The 26,980-nt window shown below is 39.7% G+C and overlaps 1 protein-coding gene across 6 annotated transcripts in view; it reads right to left on the bottom strand.

Moving 5' to 3' along the window:
• Positions 1 to 26,980, bottom strand: part of DENND1A (DENN domain containing 1A) — a 1,561,519-nt gene that overhangs the window by 39,097 nt on the left and 1,495,442 nt on the right. For all 6 annotated transcript variants that reach the window (XM_073600371.1, XM_073600373.1, XM_073600372.1 and 3 more), the window contains one exon: positions 21,365 to 21,432. In XM_073600371.1, the coding sequence (XP_073456472.1) occupies positions 21,365 to 21,432 (68 nt within the window). The remainder of the gene's footprint in view (positions 1 to 21,364; positions 21,433 to 26,980) is intronic.

The following is a 26,980-nucleotide window of genomic DNA, read 5'->3' as shown; positions in this document are numbered from 1 at the left end:
AGCAGATATGATATCGATAATCTGTCTGGTCTGATCTGGGGCTTGTCTATTGGGAACAAACTCTACCTGATCTGGGTGGATGTACTTTGATAACAATGAGTTCATGCGAGTAGCTAAGATCTTTGTCATTATCTTGAGGTCTACATTTATTAGCGATATCGGGCGGTAATTCACGCAGTCCCCATGGTCTTTATTCGGTTTGGGAATAATATGAATAAAGGCGCTATTTTCGTGTGATGGTAAAGGGGAGCCCTTTCCTAATTCGTTGTAGAAACAGCACAGATGTGGGGTCAGAACCTCTGCATATTTGCGATAGTAGTGGCCAGAGAATTCATCCGGCCTGGCGCCTTGGATGGGTTTAAATTTTTAATAGCTGCTGCTACTTCTCCTGCGGTAAATTCCGCATCTGTTAACTCTACATGATCTCGGTCTGGTGTAGGGAGCAGGATGTCTCGGAGGAACTCCTCCGCTTTATCCTTGTGGAGAGGGGTAGGGGAATCATATAGTTTGGAGTAAAAAGTGAAAAATTCCTGCAGTATTAGTTGAGGATTCTGGGTTGTCTGGCTGTTCTGCAATCGCAATTTAGGTAGAGCAGGTGTAAAAGGTCTGGGAGTTAGTTTCCTTGCTAAAAGTTCATTGGGTTTATCTCCCATAGTGTAGTATCGATGTCTGGACCATCTAATGTATTTTTCTGCTTTTGTGGTGAGACTCAAGTTCAGGCCCTACGGGCTGCATCAATCTGGTCTCTAAGATCAAGATGCCATTTGGCTCTTTGTTCGTGCATAAGGCGTCGCCACTCCTCATTTTGTTGGCTGATTGTTTGTTCTCGTGCTCGTTTCACTCTGGAAGCTATTTGTTTGCCGCAGATGATGACCCTACAAGCCGCCCAAATCATGGTTGGGGTGGAGGACGAGGTGGATCCCACAAGTTCTAATAGGTCCATCTCTTAATTATAGTATAGCTGTGAGATAGCTATGAGATACAGGGGAGTTCATTATCTGATGTTTACAGTTTTGCTTTTAATGTTGGGGTTATTCTATGGATATTTTTGTGTAGCTGCTTAAAATATTCTGTGGGGATTTGTGTTTCATGGGTCAAAAGTTAAAGTGCATGTAAACCCAAAATCTATTTTTAAGGCATCATGCCTCACCTAAATCCTTTTTTTGTCTGTTGCAAGGTTTCTTAACTGGAGATCCTGCCAGTAACATCACTTCCTGTTGCTGGCTGATAATGCTAAGCCTCTGCCTCACAATTAGCAGCATCTTTGTCAGCTGTGTGCACTTCTTCAGCTTAGCTGCCTATCAGGCATGCAGGAACATTAGCAGCTGACCAGCTAATTGAATGAGCTTATACAGCAAGCTGAGAATACTGCCACTAACTGTGGGGCAGGGGATTAGCGGTGTCATCCTGCAACCAAAAGGGCTGTTATTGGCAGGAAACTTTGCAACATATTTACAAAAATGAATAGCATTATGCAGCTTTGCATTTACAAAATGAATTGCTGTATGCAGTGAGAAATGATGGCAAGCATACCAAAGTATAGATTACAGATTCAACTACACTTTAAAATATGTCATTCTGACATGTGTGGGTATTAAACACCAGCTTACCCATGTCCCAGTTTCTCAGCAGTATCTTCTCAAAGCCTTAAAGCCCAACTCCAGGCCCGACTCTGCAGACAGCTCCTGGTAAATACAATGATGAGATGCTGCATTGGAACAATGTGTATTAATCACACCAGCTCCAGTGTTGTGTTTCAGTCCCCATTAGTCTGTTGTGCCATTCACACAGCACACGCATCATTACTAAATATTGTGCTGATACAGTGGGGAGCTGAAAGTTCAGCTCCCTGCTGTATATGCCAGGAGCTGCCAGTGGAGCTTGGGAACCTCCTAAAGAAGCAAAAATATGAAAATTTTAATGCAACAATAAAAGTTATAAAAATAAATGTTGGGCTTTAAATCATTAACCCTTGTAATCCTGCCTTGGTGCTGACATACTGTGCAATGCTAACCAAAGCAAGCACTCTTTAACATGGCTCCTTATATTATTGCTTGTACTAAAGGATACTACAACTTAAAGTGATTGTAAACAATCACCTTGTAACAACCCATTCCATTTAAAATAGAAATAAAAGACAAAACTGTTTTGTATAGATATAAAAAATAAAAACATTATAAATACCGTTTTTCCTTTTTTAAAAAAAAATAAATTAACACATTCCCTCTGTTCTAAAGCTGCATAAGAGCTGATGGGAGGAGGAGAAGCAGCACACACCAAGCTTCTCAGTGATTATCTGTGCAGCAGGGGCCTAGGACTAGTCTGATCAAGGGGGGAGAGTACACAACGTTCCCAGCATAGCTAGAGAACTGACCATGGTGTGTTCTCCTGCTTAGTGTGGTCAGTTTTTAATAGGAAAGCAAAGGGACAAGCAGAAACACCAGGGATTTTACATAAAGGAAGTAATACAAAGAGAACAGGATAATTTCTCACACAAGTACATGGTACAGCAGGCACAAATCAGGAATATGAAGTATTGGGGGTAACAAACGCTTTAAGTTTTTTAGCCTCATTGTGTTATCAACAAATGCCTGTACTTGTATTCGAGTCAGTTTCTTTGTGACAGGAATGGAGCCTGCATCCTAGGACTAGGCTGTATACAGGTACACTCCTAGGTAAAATTAAGCATTGCCCTATCATTCAAATGTTAAATAATGGAGCCTCCAATATCAGCGTTGTTGGCCTTTGAAAGGTGATTTACGGAGGATGAGACTTAAAGTCAATGTAAAGAAAAATCAAGTCCTTCTTTGAAACCTGGACTTAGGATGTGGGGTTCTCTCTAAGGCCAAAATAATTAATTTGAAAACAAGCACAATTACTAATTGGCACTACAAGGTACCTGCACTTTAGCACCTTCAGTGCCTGACCTCACGCTGATAACATGCGGTTTACTTCAATCTTTAATTGGATTAAATGAATATCAAAATGATTACTCATACTGAACTTCATTTATTAATGCAGATTAAGTAGAAAGAGTCTCTTAATGGAGGTGAAAGAGGAGAGCGCAAAAGCTGGCCTGACATTGAACATTAAGAAAACTAAGATCATGGCAACCAGTACCATCTCTCCTTGGTAAATACAGGGAGAAGAAATGGAAACCGACAGGTTTTATCTTCCTAGGCTCCAAGATCACGACAGACGGCGACTGTAGCCATGAAATTAAGAGACGCTTGCTTCTTGGGCGGAAAACCTAGACAACATTAAAAAAAGCAGAGACATCACCCAACCGACAAAGTGCCATATAGGCAAAGCTATGGTATTCCCAGTAGTAACCTATGGCTGTGAAAGCTGGACCATAAGGAAGGCCGAACGCCGAAGAGTTTACAGTGCCTTGCAAAAGTATTCACCACTCTTGGCATTTTTCGTGTTTTGTTGCCTCACAACCTGGAATTAACATGGATTGTTTTAGGATTTGCATCATTTCATTTACAAAACATGCCCACAACTTTGAAGATGTTTTTTTTTTATTGTGAAGCAAACAACAAATAGGACAAAATAACAGAAAAAGTCAATGTGCATAACTATTCACCCTCCTAAAATCAATACTTTGTAGAGCCACCTATCACAGCTCTAAAAATCACTTAGGATAAGTCTCTATGAGCTTGCCTCATCTTACCACTGTGATTTTTGCCCATTCCTCCTTGCAAAACTGCTCCTTCAAGTTGGATGGTTTGCACTTGTGAACAGCAATCTTTAAGTCTGACCACAGATTTTCTATTGGATTGAGGTCTGGGCCTTGACTAGGCCATTCCAACACATTTACATTTTTCCCCTTAAACCACTCAAGTGTTGCTTTAGCAGTGTGTTTGGGGTCATTGTCCTGCTGGAAGGCGAACCTCCATCCTAGCCTCAAATCACACACAGAGTGTTACAGGTTTTGCACAAGAATATCCCTGTATTTAGCACCATCCATCTTTCCCTCAACTCTGATCAGTTGCCCAGTCCAGACTGCTGAAAAACATCCCCACAGCATGATGCTGCCACCACCATTTTTCACTGTGGGATGGTGTTCTTTGGGTAATGTGAGGTGTTGAGTTTGCGCCAGACATAGTGTTTTCTTTGATGGCCAAAAAGTTCAATTTTAGTCTCATTAGACCAGAGCACCTTCCTCCATACATTTTTGGAGTCTCCCACATGCCTTTTCACAAACTCAAAACGTGCCATTTTGTTTTTTGCTGAAAGTAATGGGTTTCTTCTGGCCACTCTGCCATAAAGCCCAACTCTATGAAGCGTACAGCTTATTGTCATCCTATGTAAAGATACTCCAGTCTCTGCTGTGCAACTCTGCAGCTCCTCCAGGGTTACCTTAGGTCTCTGTGCTGCCTCTCTGATTAATGCCCTCCTTGCCCGGTCCGTGAGTTTTGGTGTGCAGCCGTCTCTTGGCAGGTTTGCTGTTGTGCCATGTTCTTTCCATTTGGTTATGATAGATTTGATGGTGCTCCTAGGGATCATCAAAGATTTGGATATTTTTTTTATAACCTAACCCTGACTTGTACTTCTCAACAACATTGTCCCTTACTTGTTTGGAGAGTTCCTTGGTCTTCATGGCAGTGTTTGGTTAGTGGTGCCTCTTGCTTAGGTGTTGCAACCTCTGGGGCATTTCAAAAAGATGTGTATATGTAATGACAGATCATGTGACACTTAGATTGCACACAGGTGGACATCATATCACTAATTATGTGACTTCTGAAGGTAATTGGTTGTACCAGAGCTTTTTATGGGCTTCATAACAAAGGGGGTGAAAACATACGCACCCAATTATCAGTTTTTTATTTCTGAAAAATAGTTTTATGTATATATTTTTCTAATTTTACTTCACCAACCTAGACTATTGTGTTCTGATCCATCACATATAATTCACATAAAAAAAAAACACTGAACTAAAGGCTGTATTGTAACAAAATAGGTAAAAAGCCAAGGGGGGTGAATACTTTTGCAAGGCACTGTATGCTTTTGAACTATGATGTTGGAGACTCTTGAACGGCAAGAAGATCAAACCAGTCAATGCTGAAGGAAATCAACCAGAATATTTACTGGAAGGACAGATCCTGAAGCTGAAACTCAAATACTTTGGCCACCTAATGCGAAGAGAGGACTCATTGGAAAAGACCCTAATGTTGGGAAACATGGAAGGAAAAAGGAGAAAAGGACGACAGAAAACAAGATGGATAGATAGCATCATCGAAACAATAAATATGAAAATAAGCAAGCTGCGGGAGGCAGTGGAGGACAGAAAAGTCTGGCGGGCTAAGGTCCATGAGGTCACAAAGAGTCGGACACGACTAAATGACTGAAGAACAACAACAAAGTAGAAAGCAAGAAAATATAAATAAACTGTGCTTAAATTTTCATCTTATCTGTGCCATTTTCCCATGTAAGTTTAAATATGGAATATGAAGGAGCAAAACAGTTTCTATTGCAGACACTTTAATGAATAAAGCCTAGTAAATATTGCATAACTCTAAATATATTATCTAGAATAGATCACAAATTACTGTTGTACGATGTCAGCTATTATTCTTGTAAATTATGTCTGTACGTCTAATTTAGCTCCTGACTGTCCATATTATATAAATTCAGATCCCTGTGAGCCCCTTTTCTCTCTCTGGTATAATGTATAGAAAATAGCTTTGTAAAAATAAATGAATTCATTCACTTGCAATATTGTTTGCATCAATCTTTTGTTATTTTTCTTTCACAGTGAAGTGGGGTTCAGAGTTGTAGCAATTCAAGATTCTGAAAACACATCCCCCAACCGGGACAGGTAAACCCTGGTCCATTTGGTGCATTCTGTAGCATTAAAGGTTTAACGCTATGTTCTCATAATTCAGTTTATGAAGATTTATATTTGTTAGTCATATTGAACAGGACTTGTTCTGTGATGCTGAAAACATTTCACTACTTGTTCATGCAGCTTCTTCGGTTCCAATTAATGTTGCGAATATAAACACGTATAGTCACAATGGTTGTTCAGTCATCCTAAAGCAATCACCATGGCGTTATGCAGTTTGTCAAGGCAGATGCTGATTGTCCAAGAAAATGCCGGAACAGTGTGAAAGTTCATGAAACCACTATAATATGTTTCTTTAATCCAAACACTATGGTGCCATGAAGTTACATAGTTAGTCAGGTTGAAAAAAGACACAAGTCCATCTAGTTAAACCAATTAAAAGGAGGGGGGGGGATCATACAATCTCATATTCACAATCCCATACCCACAGTTGACCCAGAGGAAGGTGAAAAACCCCAGCAAAGCATGATCTAATTTGCTCCAGCAGGGGAAAAAATTCCTTCCTGATCCCCCAAGAGGCAATTGGATGTTCCCTGGATCAGCGTTACCTATAAATGTTAGTATCCAGTTATAATATGTGCATTTAGGAGAGAATTCAGGCCTTTTTAAAACAATCTACTGAGCCGGACAGAACCAGCTCTTGAGGGAGTCTATTCCACATTTTCACTCTTTCAACTCTAATGCCCCGTACACACGGTCGGACTTTGTTCGGACATTCCGACAACAAAATCCTAGGATTTTTTCCGATGGATGTTGGCTCAAACTTGTCTTGCATACACACGGTCACACAAAGTTGTCGGAAAATCCGATCGTTCTAAACGCGGTGACGTAAAACACGTACGTCGGAACTATAAACGGGGCAGTGGCCAATAGCTTTCATCTCTTTATTTATTCTGAGCATGCGTGGCACTTTGTCCGTCGGATTTGTGTACACACGATCGGAATTTCCGACAACGGATTTTGTTGTCGGAAAATTTTATCTCCTGCTCTCCAACTTTGTGTGTCGGAAAATCCGATGGAAAATGTCCGATGGAGCCCACACACGGTCGTAATTTCCGACAACACGCTCCGATCGGACATTTTCCTTCAGAAAATCTGACCGTGTGTACGGGGCATTACTGTGAAGAAGCCTTTCCGAATTTGAAGATTAAATCTCTTTTCCTCCAGACATAAAGAGTGCCCCCTTGTCCTCTGTGAGGACCTTAAAGTGAATAACTCAACACCAAGTTCAGTATATGGACCACTTATGTATTGATATTGATCATATCCCCCCTTAATCTCCTCTTCTCAAGAGAAAATAAATTCAGCTCCTCTAATCTTTCCTCATAGCTGAGCTCCTCCATGCCTCTTATCAGTTTGGTTGCCCTTCTCTGCACTTTCTCCAGTCCCCCGTTATCCTTTTTGTGAACTGGTGTCCAAAACTGAACTGCATATTCCAGATGAGGTCTTACTAATGATTTGTACAGGGGCAAAATTATCTATCTCTCTGGAGTCCATACCTCTCTTAATACAAGAAAGGATTTTGTGCACTTTGAAAACTGCAGCTTGGCATTGCATGCTATTATTGAGCCTATGATCTACCAGAACACCAAGATTCTTCTCCACCATTGATTCCCCCAGTTATACTCCCCCTAGTATGTATGATGCATGCATATTCTTAGCCCCCAAGTGCATAACTTTACATTTATCAACATTAAACCTCATTTGCCACATAGTTGCCCAATTAAACAGTGCACTGAGGTCGTCTTGGAAGTTGGGGACATCCTGTAAGGACATTATTCCACTGCATAGCATAGGGTCATCTGCAAACACTGAAATGAAGTCTAGGACAGGTTGATGGTGTGCACTGTATAAACTGCTAAGATAAAGATGGCAAAAATGGTAGTAAATGTGAGAGATGGTGTTGCAGGCCCCAACCCCTGACTGTTTAAAGCTAGTGGGGCTTTATGTCCAAAATGTGCACCTTACTACCCTCAGAAAAATGTCCCTGCTATGTAATTTGTATATCCTACTGAAAATTGAGGAAGCCACTTAAATGAGTGGAAAACATCTTCAAAATTACTATACCTATACCTAGCTATACCTAGATAAATGGGAACCTCTTTAGACATTTATATTAGCTGTCTTATTTTGCTATACTCTTGCCCTTTGGCTCTAGGCCCCGGGAGTTACTTGTTAACTGCAGTCTAAAGGTTGCTTCTCTGCCAACTGCCTACCCTTATGCTGATAATATATAACAAATACAGAACCTTATGTTTGTTAACAATATGGTTAGACTGGAACTGCAATGTGTTAACAGCAGGAGTTAGGGCAGTTGACAAGCGCAACAACTAATAATTACTACTAATTATAGTGCAAAATATTTTACAGTTAAGTCAGTAGAATTTTAGAGGTTAAAGGTTACACATTCTGATTCTTATATAAGACCAATCAGGTCTCTTGAATCACTTTAATTCCTTTTCCAATGTAGCAGGCCAATAAAGTGCCAAAGGGGCCAAGTTTGAAATTTGCAAAAGTAGCATTACTGGGCACATGTGTAACTGTTTACCATAATGCCAAATATTTGTCTTAATTTGTTTGCCATGTCATGTTTTTAACAGGACTGTCTATTTAATTGATTTGCGTGTTATATGGTAACTCATGTTACCACAATAATTCATGTTAACCCCTATACAACCTGGAATGAAAATGTGCAATTGATGGTATATCTGTTTCTTCCTAACTGTAATGTAGTCTGGCAGAGAAGTGGCAAGCATATGTCCTTTTATTAAATATTTTTAAGCTACATAATGTTCCATCTCAAAAATTTGGTAAGTTGATTTTGCTGTGTATAAAAGCTGATGAATAAAATAATGTGCAACTGCATTCAAAACATTACATCTTTTGTTTACAAGGGACACCCACAGCCTGCACCCTACTTCCCTAGATTTGTACTGCTATGTAAAAGGGCCATCAGCCCAATGAGTGGGTTGGTTGGTTGTCCTTAACATTTTTGCAGTGATTAATGGCAATAAGCTACAGCACCGCAGTGCCTTCTTTTGTGACCCTGTATTCCTTATGGTGTTTCAGACTTTTGTACTGAACTGTGACTCATGTCTGACTGTGTTTTTGTTGTAAAACTCAATACGTTTTTTTTCTTAAAAAAAAAATCTTTTGCTTAAAAGGGACAAGTTTGGAAAAGTATTAGTGCAATGTTGCACTGACTATCAACCACAAGATGGCAGCATAGTTCACTCTTTTGCAAGGTGTGACTATAAGAGCTGATGAAAGTGAAATGACCTTAAGCAACTTTGTAAGACTGATAATGGGGTTTCAAGCTACATGTAGAACAAACAATAGACGCATTCATATCAGGGGACACTAGTGATAAAGGTGGGATCAGGGCAAAAATCCATCCTTAACCAATAAGTTATATCCTAGAAGTAGGCTCTTACTCATCACAACAAAAAAATCAAATGCCTTCATACAGCTGTGGTGTGCAAGTAATATGTAAATATCTGGAATATCTAGAATCAACTACTTACACTATAGCACCCAACTGACCCTCATTTGGAGGGACTGCCCCTGTTGAGACCAGATCCCTTTTTCCTTTGTGCATCCTCACTTTCTTGTCCCACTTTTTGGTCTGATGTGTATATCTTTATACAAAACATAGTGTTTTGCTACCAAATGTGTTATGCTGCACTAAAATGTGATTGCAATTGTTATTTTAAAAAGCCAATATAGACAGGTAAAAAAAACAAAAAAAAACACTTATCTGGTTTAGGCAATAATTTTCTGCATATTAAATTATGGTTAAAAGGGTTGTAAACCTACGTGTTTTTTCACCTTAATGCATCTTATGCATTTAGGTGAAAAAACACCTGGCAGTGATTGCCCCCCCAGCCTGACCGTTTTACTTACCTAAGCCCTAGAACTTGACCCACGGGGATGCGCTGTCTCTCTGCCCGGGGTCCTCGGCTCTTGATTGGATAGACTGATAGCAGCGCAGCCATTGGCTCCCTCTGCTGTCAATCAAATCCAATGATGCGAGCGCTGGGGGGTGGGGCTGAGTCCTGCATTTGGCCTCTATGGACGCCGAATGCTGGACTCGGGAGCACGCCCGCAAGGTAACCTCCCAAGGGGTTATCTTATGTGGGGAGGAGTCGCGAGAGCCAGCGATGGGACCCCAGAAGAGCAGGTTCGGGGCCACTCTGTGCAAAACGAGCTGCACAGTGGAGTTATGTTTGTTATTTAAAAAAAAAAAAAAAAAGAACCCTTACAAGCACTTTAATGTAACTGAAGCCAGGAGTGTGTCTTTTGCCTAAATAGTCTGTGCTAAAAGGCATCCCTCTTTATCATTTTATAATGTTGGGAGGTATGTCTCTTAATTTTCTTCCACTCCCAACTGACAACAGTGAGCAAAGGCACATAACATTCACATTATAGTAATAAAAGTTCTTCTATCAATCTATCACCTATGTGGCCTGTTATCCTTCTACAAAAGGACTACACATCAATATTAATACCGGTAGACCATTTTTAAAAGCATGGGAAATTTTTATAAAGCAAAAAATAGACGACTCATTTTTGCAAGTTTTGTCATAATTATAGAAAACATCTGATAAATGTATTTGCCTTTCCTTTCCCATTGGAGATCCATTGGTTCCAATTTTCTGTTGTAAGGGATTTATTAAAGGCCTCTTTCCCACGGCTTTGTATAGGAAGGGAGGGATTTTTATTTGGCAACTAGATGTAGCGTGTATATGAACAAAAAAAGGCCCTGGGCCCTGTATGATTTTGAGAAAAGGTGGTTCTCAAATAACATTTGGAAGATAAGTCATCTGTGACAAGGGTCAGCTGTGGAAGGAAATGTTTGATTTCAAGATATTTGTAAGACTGCCCTTGGCCTCAAATGATGAGAGATCAGAAATGTACTGGGTGGTATCTCATTGGAATCAGTCAGAAAGTGTTTATTACTTTTTCTAAAGCCAGGTTTTAAAGGCCTGTGGGTTTGTGTAGCCTGACAAAAACATTGGATTACCTAAATTGGCATTGACATCTATTGATATGAGAGGGGTGTGCGCTAAGATTAGTTTGTGGACATTTTTTAGTCTGTGCCACAATTGCAGGGAATGTCTGGTTACTGGGCAGGTGATTAAAGTGCCAAATTGTAGAGATAGCCATAAGAGTTTGCTGATACAGAATGGATGGACTAAGAACACTTCTAAGGAGACCAACAGGGATGTTCCATGTATGGGCTGACATATTGGGAGTTCTATACTACCCTGCCATTTTGTTCTATGTAAAATTTGCTTTCTATAATGTGTGAAGTGCCTTTCTATACAAACTGTAGGTTGTCTTTTGAAGGGTGTGTAGTAGGTAAGTCTGATAGGACCCTAGAATAATAAATACACTTGAGCAATAAATTAAGTTTTTACTGCTGTAATTCTTAACAAGAAATCTTATGTTTTCCCCAGGGGGATAGTAAAGAATAGAGGTAGAACAACTGTGGATAATTGGCTTGATACAAGAATTCAAAAGGGCATATCAAGTGCATGCCCAGTTAACAAAATGTGGATTGTGTCCAAGTGAAGTTGAAAGAATATTGGAGAGATTCTTGGAAACTAACGGGCAGAGATACATTTATGGCTTTTGATTTCACAACACCAAATTGCAAGACTAAAGGCAAAAGAACTGCGAGAGAAATTAGCGTGTTGAACAGTAACAGGAAAGCATCATCCACCAATAGATACATTTTGAGTTGGTAGCCAAGCACTTCTATCCTGGTAATGTATTGGTGAAGATGTATTGCTTGGGCAAAGGGTTCTATGGGCAGGTGAACATAATACAGCAGAGCGGACTCCCTGTCTTGTACCCCTAGCTATGGGAGATGGGCCAGTTTGGAATTCACAGTAGTCAACATGGGTTGAAGGCAATGAGCACAGGACTCTAAACCAATGAAGGAATTTAGGGCCAAAACCTCAATGTTGGAGAATGTAAAAAATATGTCTAGGCATTAAAGTATAAGTGTCAAGTTTCTTTGGTGCGCAATATGTACAGGGCATTTCCCTCACCTTCAAGATTCTTTCTCTCACTTCCTGTTGCATCTACATGTGAGGAAGTGAAAGGAAATCTCCCTATTGAGACACAGATGACGAAAAAAAAAATTTAAAAAAATGAAATTTTAACTCTTCCCTATAAAATGAATAGCCTATTACAAAAGAATGTGGTTCCAACATAGAGGTTTAATTTAGTGTAGTTAGTAGTGAAACAAAAGTCAAACAAATGATCCCATAATGAACTGTATGCCACAAAAACTATTTTTGATGCTATTCATACAAACTTTTATTGTAAATGATTTTGCACCACAAGAGGGCAATAGTGTACCGTGATAATTACAATTTTCCTCTAGGTAAGAAAAAAAATGTCTGTAAAAAGATCCTATACAAAGAAATTAGCATTTTTATTCTTTTGTGCAAACTGCTACCTTCACTTTGTATTGTGATCACAAAATCAGATGGGTATGGCGATATGACAACTTGAAAACAAGACTAAAAATACACAGCGAGCATTAGTCAAGAGGTCCAGTTACACCTTGCTCCACTGAACAATTATGAGTGTAGGCAGGATAAAAGAGGAAGTGAAATAAGTAGCTAGACGAGGAAACAGAGAAGATATAGAAACGTAACCAGTCCCGCGTTCACTGAATATTCTCAATGTCCAAAGGGGGATGATTCAAACTACTGTAAACATGCACATCATAAAGCATTCCATCTGTCTATAATGTATTGAGCTAAATACATTTTATTTTAGCTTTTTACAACTATTAATGCCACAGTACCAAATATAGTACACAAATTAGGGTCCCAACAAATAACAGTGACATTAGATCACCCATGTCAAATTTCCTTGTAGAAAACTTTCATTCAAATCTCATGTAATCTTAATAAACAGGGTTGAATTATAAACAACTAAGAAAAAGTGTGTTTTTATTTTACAAAGCCTTCTGCTTTAGACAATTTTAGAAAAACTGCTTTTATATATGTTTTTTTCTATATGGGTATATGATAGTTAATTTACATATTGGGGTAATCGCCATCCCTAATTGTATTTGGACTTGTCAATTATTTACCTAAAATGGATGTTAACATAAAGCAATAAGCTATAGACAAAAGATTGTTGTTTTTTCCTCTTATTTTATATATTTTTTTAGGTATGATAGTTTAAATTAAAAGTTGTAACATTATCCTTTGCAACCAACTAGCATCATATTTATCTATTATGACTACAGTAATTTAAAATCTTATCGGCTGCCATGGGTTCTCACCCTTTGCATATGATCATACTTGCTGATTAAAAAGGTCATTTTTTTTGCACTGTAGTAACACTTGTAATTGGTATTGGAGCTATTGATAACACCGTGGTCACCGCAACTGAAAAGAGAAAACTATTTTTAGTATAGCCTAAAGAACATGATGTATGGAATGAAATTAAACATTTGTTATCGCTTGACTCACACATTTTTTTTTTTTTTCTGGTTCAATCATCGTTAGTGTTTTTATCTGGTAAGAATATATACACAAAGTTACGTACAAGTGTACAACATATTATCAGAGAAAAGATGTATCCTAGTTGGGAGCTGTACAGCAAAAACCTAAGAGTACACAACATCACTGCAATATTGGGTGTAATAAAAAGTGAGACCATAACTGATTTGGATAGTTGACTTTACAGGTCCATGCGGATTTGCATTAAAACATGGGGAAGGAAAGAGAAGACACAACTAGAGCAAGAGGAGTGGAAAGATGTAGGAAAGAGGGAGTAGGGGAAGGGGGCTGCAAGCACATGGCTACCTTCTTCTAAGTAGGCTTCCTATAGGCTTAAAATGTCTGTGTCAAAACTTGGAAGACAGAAATGCATAACCAAGGGTAGTAAGTGGCCAAGTATTTTTGTTAGCCAATTTTCTGTGGCGCATGGCCTGGTTAATTCTAGATTCAGTTTTGGCTACCAGGAGTATTGAGGCTTTACACACCCTACCTGTAACTGTATAGCTGTTTATTTGTATGCGTGTCTGTATTTCTAACCATGTTTTCCTTGGAGGCATGATGTCACATAGTTAGGCTCAACAAAGACACAAATCCATCTAGTTTAACCATTAGAAAAAACTAGATGTGTGCTGCAACAGTCATGGTGAAGTGAATGGCACATAACATCTTACAACAGGGGACATACAACAGTTCCAATCTCACAAAATGTATCATCCATTCAATTAAAACAACATCTGCAAATGATGTGTAAAGTAGTGCCACCCCCGGCTACAGGTTGTCAACCTACACCATGTAGGTTTAGTACTTCTCTCATATTTACATTCTAGGAAACACACTAAAATCACAAGATAAATGTGCCAATGGCTATGGAGCAACATTTACAGTGGTCATCCGACTTTAAGAGTTGCTCCTAGGACCTACCAATCCCAACTAAATATTGCTTTTAACATCTGAATATTTCTTGTATCTGTATTCCGTTTATTGCACCTTGCATACATTATTGTGGAATTTTTTAATGAACATGTATTGTGTATATACTATACAATTCCCTGGTAAAAAAAATAAAGTTGCACCTAGCATGTGATTTTGGTATTATAATGTGTCATTATAATGCATGTACAGTTAGGTCCATATATATATATGGACACAGGTACAATTTTAGATTTCTCAGGTATTTACTAAATATATTCAAGCTATAGTTATTTAATAGATACAGTCGCATGCAAAAGTTTAGGAACCCCTGACAATTTCCATGATTGTCATTTATAAATATTTGGGTGTTTGGATCAGCAATTTAATTTTGATCTATCAAATAACTAAAGGACACAGTAATATTTCAGTAGTAAAATGAGGTTTATTGGATTAACAGAAAATGCGCAATATGCATCAAAACAAAAATTAGACAGGTGCATAAATGTGGGCACCCTTGTCATTTTGTTGATTTGAATAACTGTAACTACTTAGCACGAATTAATTGGAACACACAATTGGTTTGGTGAGCTCATTAAGCCTTGAACTTCATAGACAGGTGCATCCAATCATGAGAAAAGGTATTTAAGGCCAATTGCCAGTTGTTCTCTTTGACTCTCCTCTGAAGAGTGGCAACATTGGGGCCTCAAAACAACTCTCAAATGACCTGAAAACAAAGATTGTTCTACATTATGGTTTAGGGGAAGGCTACAAAAAGTTATCGCAGAGATATAAGCTGTCAGTGTCTACTGTGAGGAACATAGTGAGGAAATGGACGACCACAGGCACAGTTCTTGTTAAGGCCAGAAGTGGCAGGTCACATAAAATATTGGAGAGGCGAAGGATGGTGAGAACGGTCAAAAACAGCCCACAAACCACCTCCAAAAACCTACAACATCAACTTGCTGCAGTGATGCAAAAGAAGCCTTTTCTGCGTACACACCACAAACGGAATCGCTTGAGTTATGCAAACGCAGATTTGGACAAGCCAGCTTCATTTTGGAATAAGGTGCTGTGGACTGATGAAACAAAGATTGAGTTATTTGGTCATAATGGCATGGCGGCAAAAGAACACAGCATTCCAAGAAAAACACTTGCTACCCACAGTAAAATTTGGTGGAGGTTCCATAATGCTGTGGGCCTGTGTGGCCAGTGCCGGTACTGGGAATCTGGTTAAAGTTGAAGGTCGCATGGATTTCACTCAATATCAGCAGATTCTTGAGAATAATGTTGAGGAATCAGTCACAAAGTTGAAGTAACGCCGGGGCTGGATATTTCAACAAGACAACGACCCAAAAACTGCTCAAAATCTCCTCTGACATTTATGCAGAGGAACAAATACAATGTTCTGGAATGGCCATCCCAGTCCCCAGACCTGGATATCATTGAACATCTGTGGGGTGATTTAAAGCGGGCTGTTCATGCTCGGCAACCATCAAACCTAACTGAACCGGAGATGTTTTATAAGGAGGAATGGTCCAAAATACATTCATCCAGAATCCAGACACTCATTACAGACTATAGGAAGCGTCTAGAGGCTATTATTTCTGCTAAAGGAGGCTCTACTAAATATTGATGTGATTTTTCTGTTGGGATGCCCAAATTTATGCACCTGTCTAATTTCGTTTGGATGCATATTGCGCATTTTCTGTTAATCCAAAAAACCTAATTTCACTACTGAAATATTACTGTGTCTTTCAGTTATCTGATATATCAAAATGAAATTGCTGATCCAAACACCCAAATATTTATAAATGACAATCATGGAAATTGTCAGGGGTCCCTAAACTTTTGCATACGACTGTATGGACTGAAAGTGCACTCTCTCGGGTTTAATTTGAGGGTATGTACATCCAAATCGGAGGAAGGATTTAGGAATTACAGCTCTTACTAATAGCCATCACCCCCTTTTCAAGGGACCAAAAGTAATTGGAAATTTAATCAAAAGTTGTTTCATGGCCAGGTGTGGGCTAAGTTGATTCTAAGTGTGGTATTTGCATTTGGAATCTTTTGCTGTGAATCTACATCATGCGTTCAAAGGAGCTGTCAATGCAAGTGAAACAGGCCATTGTAAGGCTTCAAAAACGAAACAAATCCATCAGAGAGATAGCAGCAACATTAGGAGTGGCCAAATAGAGTGGTACATTCTGAGGAAAGAACAGCGCACTGGTGAGCTCAGCAACATAAAAAGGCCTGGATGTCCATGGAAGACAACAGTGGTGGATGATCGCAGGATCCTCTCTATGGTAAAGAAAAACCCATTCACAACATCCAGACAAGTGCAGGACAATCTCCAGGAGGTGGATGTATCATTGTCAAAGTCTACAATCTAAAGAAGATTTCACGAGAGCAAATACAGAGGTTTCACCACAAGGTGCAAACCATTCATAAGCCTGAAGAATAGAAATGCCAGATTAGACTTTGCCAAAAAGAATCTATAAAAGCCAGACCAGTTTTGGAAAAGCATTCTTTGGACGGACGAAACTAATGCCCCGTACACACGATCAGATATTCTCCCAGCAAAAGCCGTGTGTATGCTCCATCGGCAGAATTCCAGCCAGCAAAAGATTGAGAGCAGGTTCTCTATTTTTCAGTTGGAAAAAGTTCCTATCCGAAAATGCGCTCGTCTGCATGCAATTCGGACGCGCAAAAAATCACGCATGCTCGGAAACATTGAACTTCATTTTCTCGGCTTGTTGTAGTGTTGTACGTCACCGCGTTCTTGGCGGTCAAAAGTTCAGAGAGCTTTTGTGTGACCGTGTTTACGCAAAGCAAGCTTGAGCGCAATTCCGTCGGAAAAACCATCCAAGTTTTTTCTGACGGAATTTCTGATCGTGTGTATGGGGCATAAGATTAATCTGTACCAGAATGACGGGAAGAAAAAAAGTGTGGTGAAGGCTTGGAACAGCTCATGATCTAAAGCGCACAACGTCATCTGTAAAACATTGTGTAGGCAGTGTGATGGAATGGGCATGCCCAGTGGCACTGGGTCATTGGTGTTTATTGATGATGTGACAGAAGGCAGAATCAGCCGGATGAATTCTGCAGTGTTTAGAGATATACTGTCAGCCCAGATTCAGCCAAATGCAGCAAAGTTGATTGGACAGCGGTTCACAGTACAGATGGACAATGATCTAAAACACAATGGCCGAGTCAATCACCTGATCTCAACTCAATTGAGCATGCATTTCGCTTTCTGAAGGCAAAACTAAAGGCAGAAAGACTCACAAAGAACAACTGAAGACAGCTGCAGTTAGAGCCTGGCAAAGCATCAGAAAGTAGGAAACCCAGTCTTTGGTAATGTCCATGGGTTCCAGACTTCAAGCAGTCATTGCCAGTAAAGGATTCTCAACAAAATGGGGAGGTTCTGTGTATAAAAATGGTTGCAGTTCCTAAAATTTGTACTTGATATTTATGTTCAACCCCTTGAATTAAAGCTGAAAGTCTGCACTTCAAATTCATTTGGATTGTTTCGTTTTAATTTTATTCTGGTGGCATACAGAGCCGAAAGTATGAAAATTGTGCCTGTGTCCAAATATACATGGACCTAACTGTATATGCTTTATAAATCAGCCCATGGAACACTGGCTTGCAACTGCAGTTTCTAAGAAAGGAAAGTTGTTCTGGGAGAACAGAAGCCAAGTAAGGTTTTAAAGTAACATGCCACATGCATTATTGAGATCAGTTGGAGATGGAAGCTTATTTTAATGGAAGCTTGTTAGCAGGGTGGGGCAATATAAGCATTGTTGTAAGATGGTTTTCTCTATTTATTTTACTTTAACTATAGCTGCACAATACAGAAACTAATAAAGTTTTTGTAAGAATAGTAACTGGATTCATTCACAAAATGTACACTGTATATCCTGGGTGAAATTTGTGTGAATCTTGTGTGTCTTGTGAGTATTTTCTTATGGAAGTTCTTATTTTCCAGGTATAATAACCTACTACATACACAGTGCTTTACAAAGTGTCTAATTCTATTCACTTTCCCCATAAAAAGCCCATCGACCAATGTACCTTCCACAATTATAAGCACACTAGAACAATCTAAAAGTAATGTTCAGTTAATGTACACACAGGCAGACTTTTTGGCCTCAAAGGTCCGACGGTCTTTCCGACGGACTTCCGACGGACTTTTGACGGACTTCCGATGGGCTTGAGAACGGACTTGCCTACACACGATCACACCGGAGTCCGACGGATTCGTACGTGACGACATACGACCAGGACTAAAATAAGGAAGCTGATAGCCAGTAGCTGCCCTAGCGTTGGTTTTCGCCCGTCGGACTAGCATACAGACGTGACGATTTTTCGACTGGACTTGAGTCCGTCGGAAATATTTGAAACATGTTCCAAATCTAAAGTCGGTCGGATTGTCTGACGGATTCATCCCGTTGGACCAGTCCGGTCGAAAAGTCCGCCTGTGTGTACGCGGCATTAGTAAATGCACTATTTTCCTTGTCTTTTTGGTGCGCATGATGAGAAATAGGAACTCCATGCATTTGAAACTAGGAGCCCAGAGCTGCAAGGGAAGAGTAAGGTAAGGCCACCATTCTAGAAAATGCATGTGACAACTTTAGATTGTACTTCATCATTTAACTCTTTCAATGCTGGAGCAATGTTTTCATTTTTCACACACAGCTGAGAAACATATTTTAGTTAACCATCGTGTAAACCCCCCAAACAATCAAATTTTTTAATGGTCGAGGTCCTGCAGAATAAAGCTGTAGTTTAAAATTTTTATGCTGCACGATATTTAAGCAACTGTTTATTAAGCTGCTTATTTCAGCAAAAATAAAATACATATAAATAATATTATCACACACAAACAATGCAATCCTAATTTTTTCAAATAAAAGATGAGACTGCGTCACGTGCATAGATACCAGAAATATCAAGCCTAAAATAGACTGTGCCTATAAAATGGCGGAATGTGGAGATACCTCAAAATTCTTCATAAATAATCTTTGCAGCTCATCAATTTAAAGTGACAATAAAGAATGTGTTTAGAGCATTCGTCCCGGGCACATACTGTCCTAAACCTAAAGTTCTAGTAGATGTATCGTCCAGCCGCAGCAGCTATCAGATTCTCATAGAAATTGACAGGCTGCCGTTGCACCTGTGCCCTCTGCCAGAGCCCTGTGCACTGTTCAAGGGGCCTTAGAGTGGAGGCTTAGTAGGACTGGTCGCACCCCTGGAGCGAAGAATTAGGTATTATTCCTTATTCCTCTACCCCTAGGCAAAGGCAAACATTTAGAGTGACAATAACCTGCTTTAAAAAAACATATATAGTATTCTATTCAAGTATGTATTCTTAACTCAAAAAGTACCTTCTATTGCTCTCAACCTCCTCAAAATCTCTTTATTTGCTGCTGTAATCTGATTTCCTGTTAGAGGGTGACTGTGTTCATTTTCCATGTCCCACTGTATGTGCTAATATAGCCACCCTCTCTTGCTCACTTCTGAGATGGAATGTGAACTATGGGATTTGTAGTGTGCATAGAGCAGTGTACGTGACCACAACTAATGTGCATTCCATGCTACAAACAAATGGAAAGGGAGGGTTCTGGAACTCAAGGAGAATGTCAGTAAAACACAATAAGAAATTATTTCATGAAAAATAGATTGCAGAGTAATTAAATAGTGGGTGTGTATATTGAAGAATAAGGATATTTTTTGTGTCACTTTAATTGTAAATAATGGCTCTAACATTATTCCTTTCACTTTGGAACACATGGCAATACCCAATAAGTGTTGAACAATCTGCATTTATGAACGCAAGGTGCACACAAGGACATCATCCTGTCAATATTTTTGTGGTTGTGGGGAGCCCAGGAAGCACTGTAGGAGGTGGGGGGCAGCACCTTATACATTATATAGAAGTGATTGGAGGCTTTACAGCCACTCAGATCAGTTCAATGTACAGCAGAACCTGCAGAAGAAACTTAAAACAAGTTTTCTGCTGTTACTGCAGCTGTGAACCCATTTTAACACTTTAACTTCCATGTGGTACACAGTCAAATGGTTAAAGCTCAACTTCACACACAAAAACATCCATTTAAATATATTCCTCAAAAGCCACTACAGGCTGCAGTCAGAAAACCAGTGACCAGTCATCTTGCACAATGAGACAATGACTTGCCTTTATACAGGCGGTCCCCTACTTACACTTACATCCGACTTACAAACGACTCTTACTTACAAACGGAGGGAGACAACAGGAAGTGAGAGGAAAGCTACCCCTAGGAAGGGAAATTCTCTCCTGTAAGAGTTATTATGGGAAAAAGGTACCTTCACTGATGTTTTATCACCAATCCTTGTTTCCCGAATAACCCAAAATTTTCAAAATCCAATAGTCATTGGGACAGAAAGTGAGGTGAAATCTTCTGAACAGGGGCACAGACAGCAAAACAAATGTTACAGGGGTGATAACCCTTCCCTATGTTTTCCAAAAAGCTTAAAAATCGATTTTTTTGGCTGGAGCTACACTTAAAAAAATGTACCTGTTCCAAATTACAAACAGATTTAACTTAAGAACAAACCTACAGTCTCTGTCTTGTTTGTAACCCGGGGACAGTCTGTAAAGGGAAACGCCTTCACAGATATGAAACATGGGATACCAAGTAGGAATGCACATGCCTCTTGTATTTAGACAATCTTTGTTCAGCCTGGATTTCAAATTTCCAGCTGTATGAGATGTACTGATGCTTATTAATACTTCTTATCCAAATTGTGTAAAAATGATGCCACCTTTTACAGTGGATGTGATAGAACACAAAGTGTTATCTATTAGTGCTCGGATATTGCCACTGTGTAATTATGGCACAGTATGTGAGTCAGGTACATTGTGAGTATCAGCGTTAAATGAGAGTAGAGAATCCTTCTTTAAGTTCCCAGCAATGAGAAGCTCCAGCTAAAAGGACACAATGTACTAGTTGGGGACAGGCTAACATAGAAAAACACTGTGCAAACCTCCCATGGTATACCAAAGACAAGGATGAATCTTGGCACTTACTGGTCGGGGCTCTCCACAACTGCATTGCTTTTGGGACGTCGAGGAACATTAGGCCTTGGAGGGCGCACCTAGATTAAACAAATATAGATAAATGAATTATATGTGTAACTAATTATACGACACAGCCTGACTGGAAAACAACAATTAAGCTATTCAAAAATCACAACACAGCCAATAATCACCTTACATAGTTACATAGTAATGCAGGTTTAAAAAAAGACACAAATCCATGATGATGATCACCCCCCCCCCCTTTAATTGCCTCTTCTCAAGAAGGAATCTTTCCTCTCCTCATAGCTGAGCTCCTCCATGCCTCGTATCAGTTTGGTTGCCCTTCTCTGCACTTTACCCAGTTCTCCTACACTGGGTAACCCGTAGCAAAGCCTAATACCTTTGAAGTATGCATACCTATACGCAGCTCAGCATAATGCCTCAGCATCACCGTACTCTCCATCCAAATCTCCATTTTGCTTTGCAGTGTTCTGGCATCGGAGAACAAACACATCCATTGTTGCATTTTGTACTTGTGTTTTGCATATATTTTTTGCAGTACAAATAGTACTGTAATTGCCCATGGTTATTGGTATCATTGAAATCTCCTTATCATCTGCTATAGTCCTCCGCCCATCCCACACTCCTTTAATGCCTGACCTTTGTCTAACTTGTCTGCCCCCTTATTACATATGAATGGGCTAACATACACAGTTTTATACACTGTATATTATGAACACAGAACTAGCTCCAGCATCAGACTACAAGTCTCTTTCCCAAAAATACAAAAATAGCCCCCAGCTTTGCTACATCCCATGGTACCCCATAGCATAAACCCAATGCAGTGCATCACAATTTACGGTAACACACTAGCATGCACTGTGGTGCACTGCATTGGAAACAATAGTACTTGTTTTTTTGGTCTGCTCTAATGCATTAGCTGCCCAATTATTTGAATACGTTCCCTTAACACAAAAAATGCATATTAACACAAATTCTTTGGAACAGACTAGTCTCAAAGAACCTTAACTATGATGATAAACAAATCCCAAAGACATACTTTTGCAGTGGCTGGAAAAGATAACAGATGCCCATGTTTCTTTATCACTATCTAAAGTGAGTAGCCCACAATACATGTAACTGTTGACTAGCTCATAAATGCTATAAAAGACTGGTTTTAGCAAGATATGATGATAAAAAGATGATAACATACAAAACAGACATATTCACGGGGTTACCATCACCTTTTTGAATGTCCCCATTCATACTATAGGCTAATATTGCTAGTCTTAGTTAAAAATGGACTCAAACAGAATATAGAAAGTACAGAGGCTCTACATATTTTTGTTGTGTACACTGTTAAGTAAATAAAATGTTCTACAATTGACATAACAAAGTTATGGTTTTTCTCTTGCTTTTAATATGCTCTATTTTTACCAACAAAAAAAAAATCCAGTAAGACATAGGTGTCCGTTTATGAAACTGTGAACAGCCCAGATCCCGAGGATCGCCGCTGATCACAGTCCATAAACAGTTTATGAAACAGAGATAATGGGGGGGAGAACAAGTTTGAACATGTTCTCCCACCAATGATCTCCACACACAGAGAATCCTCATTGACTGACACAGAAACAACCAATTTATGAAGCTGCGATCTCAGCTGTTTACTCGCGATCTGTGTCACAATTCACACTCCCCGATTCACCAGCTCAGAGGTGGAGAATTGGGGAGAGAAGAGAGAATCCCGGGGATCTGAGGGGGAAGAATGAAGATTATTAACTTCCTTATACTTCGCTCAGTAACAATGCCCCCCTGTCATATGTATGTGTATATATATATATATATATATATATATAAATAATGTGTGTGTGTGTATATTATATATATATATATACACATATACACAGTATCTCACAAAAGTGAGTACACCCCTCACATTTTTGTAAATATTTTATTAAATGTGACAACACTGAAGAAATTACACTTTGCTACAATGTAAAGTAATGAGTGTACAGCTTGTATAACAGTGTAAATTTGTTGTCCCCTCAAAATAACTCAACACACAGCCATTAATGTGTAAACCGCTGCCAACAAAAAGTGAGTACACCCCTAAGTGAAAATGTCCGAATTGGGCCCAAAGTATCAATATTTTGTGTGGCCACCATTATTTTCCAGCACTGCCTTAACCCTCTTGGGCATGGAGTTCACCAGAGCTTCACAGGTTGCCACCGGAGTCCTCTTCCACTCCTCTATGATGTCATCACGGAGCTGGTGGATGTTAGAGATCTTGCACTCCTCCACCTTCTGTTTGAGGATGCCCCACAGATGCTCAATAGGGTTTAGGTCTGGAGACATGCTTGGTCAGTCCATCACCTTTACTCTCAGCTTCTTTAGCTAGGCAGTGGTCGTCTTGGAGGTGTGTTTGGGGTCGTTATCATGTTGGAATACTGCTCTGCGGCCCAGTCTCTGAAGGGAGGGGATCATGCTCTTGTTCAGTATGTCACAGTACATGTTGGCATTCATGGTTCCCTCAATGAACTGTAGCTCCCCAGTTCCGGCAGCACTCATGCAGCCCCAGACTATGACGCTCCTGACTGTAGGCAAGACACACTTGTCTTTGTACTCCTCACCTGGATCTCACCACACACGCTTGACACCATCTGAACCAAATAAGTTTATCTTGGTCTCATTAGACCACAGGACATGGTTCCAGTAATCCATGTCCTTAGTCTGCTTGTCTTCAGCAAACTGTTTGAAGGACTTCTTGTGCATCATCTTTAGAAGAGGCTTCCTTCTGGGACGACAGCCATGGAGACCAATTTGATGCAGTGTGCGGTGTATGGTCTGGGCACTGACAGGCTGACCCCCCACCCCTTCAACCTCTGCAGCAATGCTGGCAGCACTTATACATCTATTTCCCAAAGACAACCTCTGGATATGATGCTGAGCATGTGCACTCAACTGCTTTGGTCAACCATGGCGAGGCCTGTTCTGAGTGAAACCTGTCCTGTTAAACCGATGTATGGTCTCTTGGCCACCGCACTGCAGCTCAGTTTTAGGGTCTTGGCAATCTTCTTATAGCTTGGGCAATCTTTATGTAGAGCAACAATTCTTTTTTTCAGATCCTCAGAGAGTTCTTTGCCATGAGGTGGCATGTTGAACTTCCAGTGACCAGTATGAAAGAGTGAGAGTGATAACACCAAATTTAACACACCTGCTCCCCATTCACACCTGAGACCTTGTAACACGTAAGCCCCATACACACTATCAGATTTTCTGCTGAGTTTTCCTTTCAGATTTACCAAAACCATGTAGTGCAAGGTCCTGCCTGATTGCATACACATTGAAACTCCTAAGGTTTGACCTCATATTATATGGTTTTGGTAAATCTGAAGGAAAAACTGAAAACTGAAAATCTGATAGTGTGTATGGGGCTTAACGAGTCACATGACACCGGGGAGGGAACATTGTTAATAGGGCCCAATTTGGCCATTTTCACTTAGGGGTGTACTCACTTTTGTTGCCAGCGGTTTAGACATTAATGGCTGTGTGTTGAGTTATTTTGAGGGGACAGCAAATTTACACTGTTATACAAGCTGTACACTCACTAATTTACAGTGTAACAAAGTGTCATTTCTTCAGTGTTGTCACATGAAAAGATGGAATAGAATATTTACAAAAATGTGAGGGGTGTACTCACTTTTGTGAGATACTGTATACACAGTGGGGACAGAAAGTACTCAGACCCCCTTAAATTTTTCACTCTTTGTTATATTGCAGCCATTTGCTAAAATCATTTAAGTTCATTTTTTCCTCATTAATGTACACACAGCATCCCATATTGACAGGTGCTGTCCATTTCTTCTGATCATCCTTGAGATGGTTCTACACCTTCATTTGAGTCCAGCTGTGTTTGATTATACTGATTGGACTTGATTAGGAAAGCCACACACCTGTCTATATAAGACCTTACAGCTCACAGTGCATGTCAGAGCAAATGAGAATGATGAGGTCAAAGGAACTGCCTGAAGAGCTCAGAGACAGAATTGTGGCAAGGCACAGATCTGGCCAAGGTTACAAAAACATTTCTGCTGCACTTTAGGTTCCTAAGACCACAGTGGCCTCCATAATCCTTAAATGGAAGATGTTTGGGACGACCAGAATACTTTCTGTCCCCACTGTATATACAGTATCTCACTTAAGTGAGTACACCCCTCACATTTTTGTAAATATTCTATTCCATCTTTTCATGTGACAACACTGAAGAAATGACACTTTGTTACACTGTAAAGTAGTGAGTGTACAGCTTGTATAACAGTGTAAATTTGCTGTCCCCTCAAAATAACTCAACACACAGCCATTAATGTCTAAACCTCTGGCAACAAAAGTGAGTATACCCCTAAGTGAAAATGGCCAAATTGGGCCCTATTAACAATGTTCCCTCCCCGGTGTCATGTGACTCGTTAAGCCCCATACACACTATCAGATTTTCAGTTTTTCCTTCAGATTTACCAAAACCATATAATTGAGGGGGTCTGAATACTTTCCGTCCCCACTGTGTGTGTGTATATATATATATATATATATATATATATATATATATATATATATATATATATATATAAAATGTATGGGGACTTTTTATTTTAATAGCATTAACCACGCCGTCTTTTCTGTGTTCTGAGCGGTGATAATTTATCACTGCTTAATAAACTAAAATCTCCGTGTTTCTGTGAATTTCTGGTGCTGTAATCTCATAAACTATCATGAGATTCCAGTATCAGGGACCGTTCTCCACTGTTTTAAGCATTTCTTGATCACTTCTCCAAAGGAGACATGATCTACACCACTTCATAAACTGGCACACACAGGAGAAAATTCTCCTCTGAGAATGCCAGAGAATGAAGCAGTGACATTTCTTCACTGCTTCATAAACGGACACCTAAACTACATGAAAAAACCCTTGGGATAGTTGGAAACTATTCACACCATGATTCGTTAAAATAATTTCCTTATTAATGTTTGGAGCTGTAACATTCCACTTACAGTGACACTAAACTTGTTATACTATCAATGCAAAGTAGCCTCTAGAAGTGCCTAGGCCTACCTCTAGAGATCTGTGGAGAGCCATGGGAGCTACTCTGAAACATATTTAAAGTGGTTGTAATCCCTTACATACTGTATACACAGTGAAGGGACTATCCTCAGGTGATATACAGAGATTAAACAAATCCTGCTACATAAGCTACACCTGTTTATTTGCAGTCTTCTCTTCAATACATTCACAGTGCTGAATTTATACACTTGTCTGAGAGTTCAGAAAAAAGGGGTCAGAGATTTGAAGTTACACACTGCAGAGCTCAGTGAGGAGAGCTATGAGAGCTGATTGGAGGGGGGAGACCCCTCCCCCCCTCTTCACACAGCACACAGGAACAGAGCACTGTCAATCTGCTGGAGATACCTCCCCTGTCACCATTTTTCTCTTGGTGTCAGGAAACCTCGTTAGATGTGTTTTATGCTGATAGCAGCAGACAGATATGACACTTAATGCTTTTAATTAACAGAAGTATAAGAGGGATATGCTTTTTTTTATATTTCATGTCTGAGGTTACATCCACTTCCACA

The sequence above is a fragment of the Aquarana catesbeiana genome, linkage group LG09, assembly GCF_042186555.1.
Source record: "Aquarana catesbeiana isolate 2022-GZ linkage group LG09, ASM4218655v1, whole genome shotgun sequence".
Classification (NCBI taxonomy): domain Eukaryota; kingdom Metazoa; phylum Chordata; class Amphibia; order Anura; family Ranidae; genus Aquarana; species Aquarana catesbeiana.
This window is presented reverse-complemented; position numbering and strand designations above follow the sequence as displayed.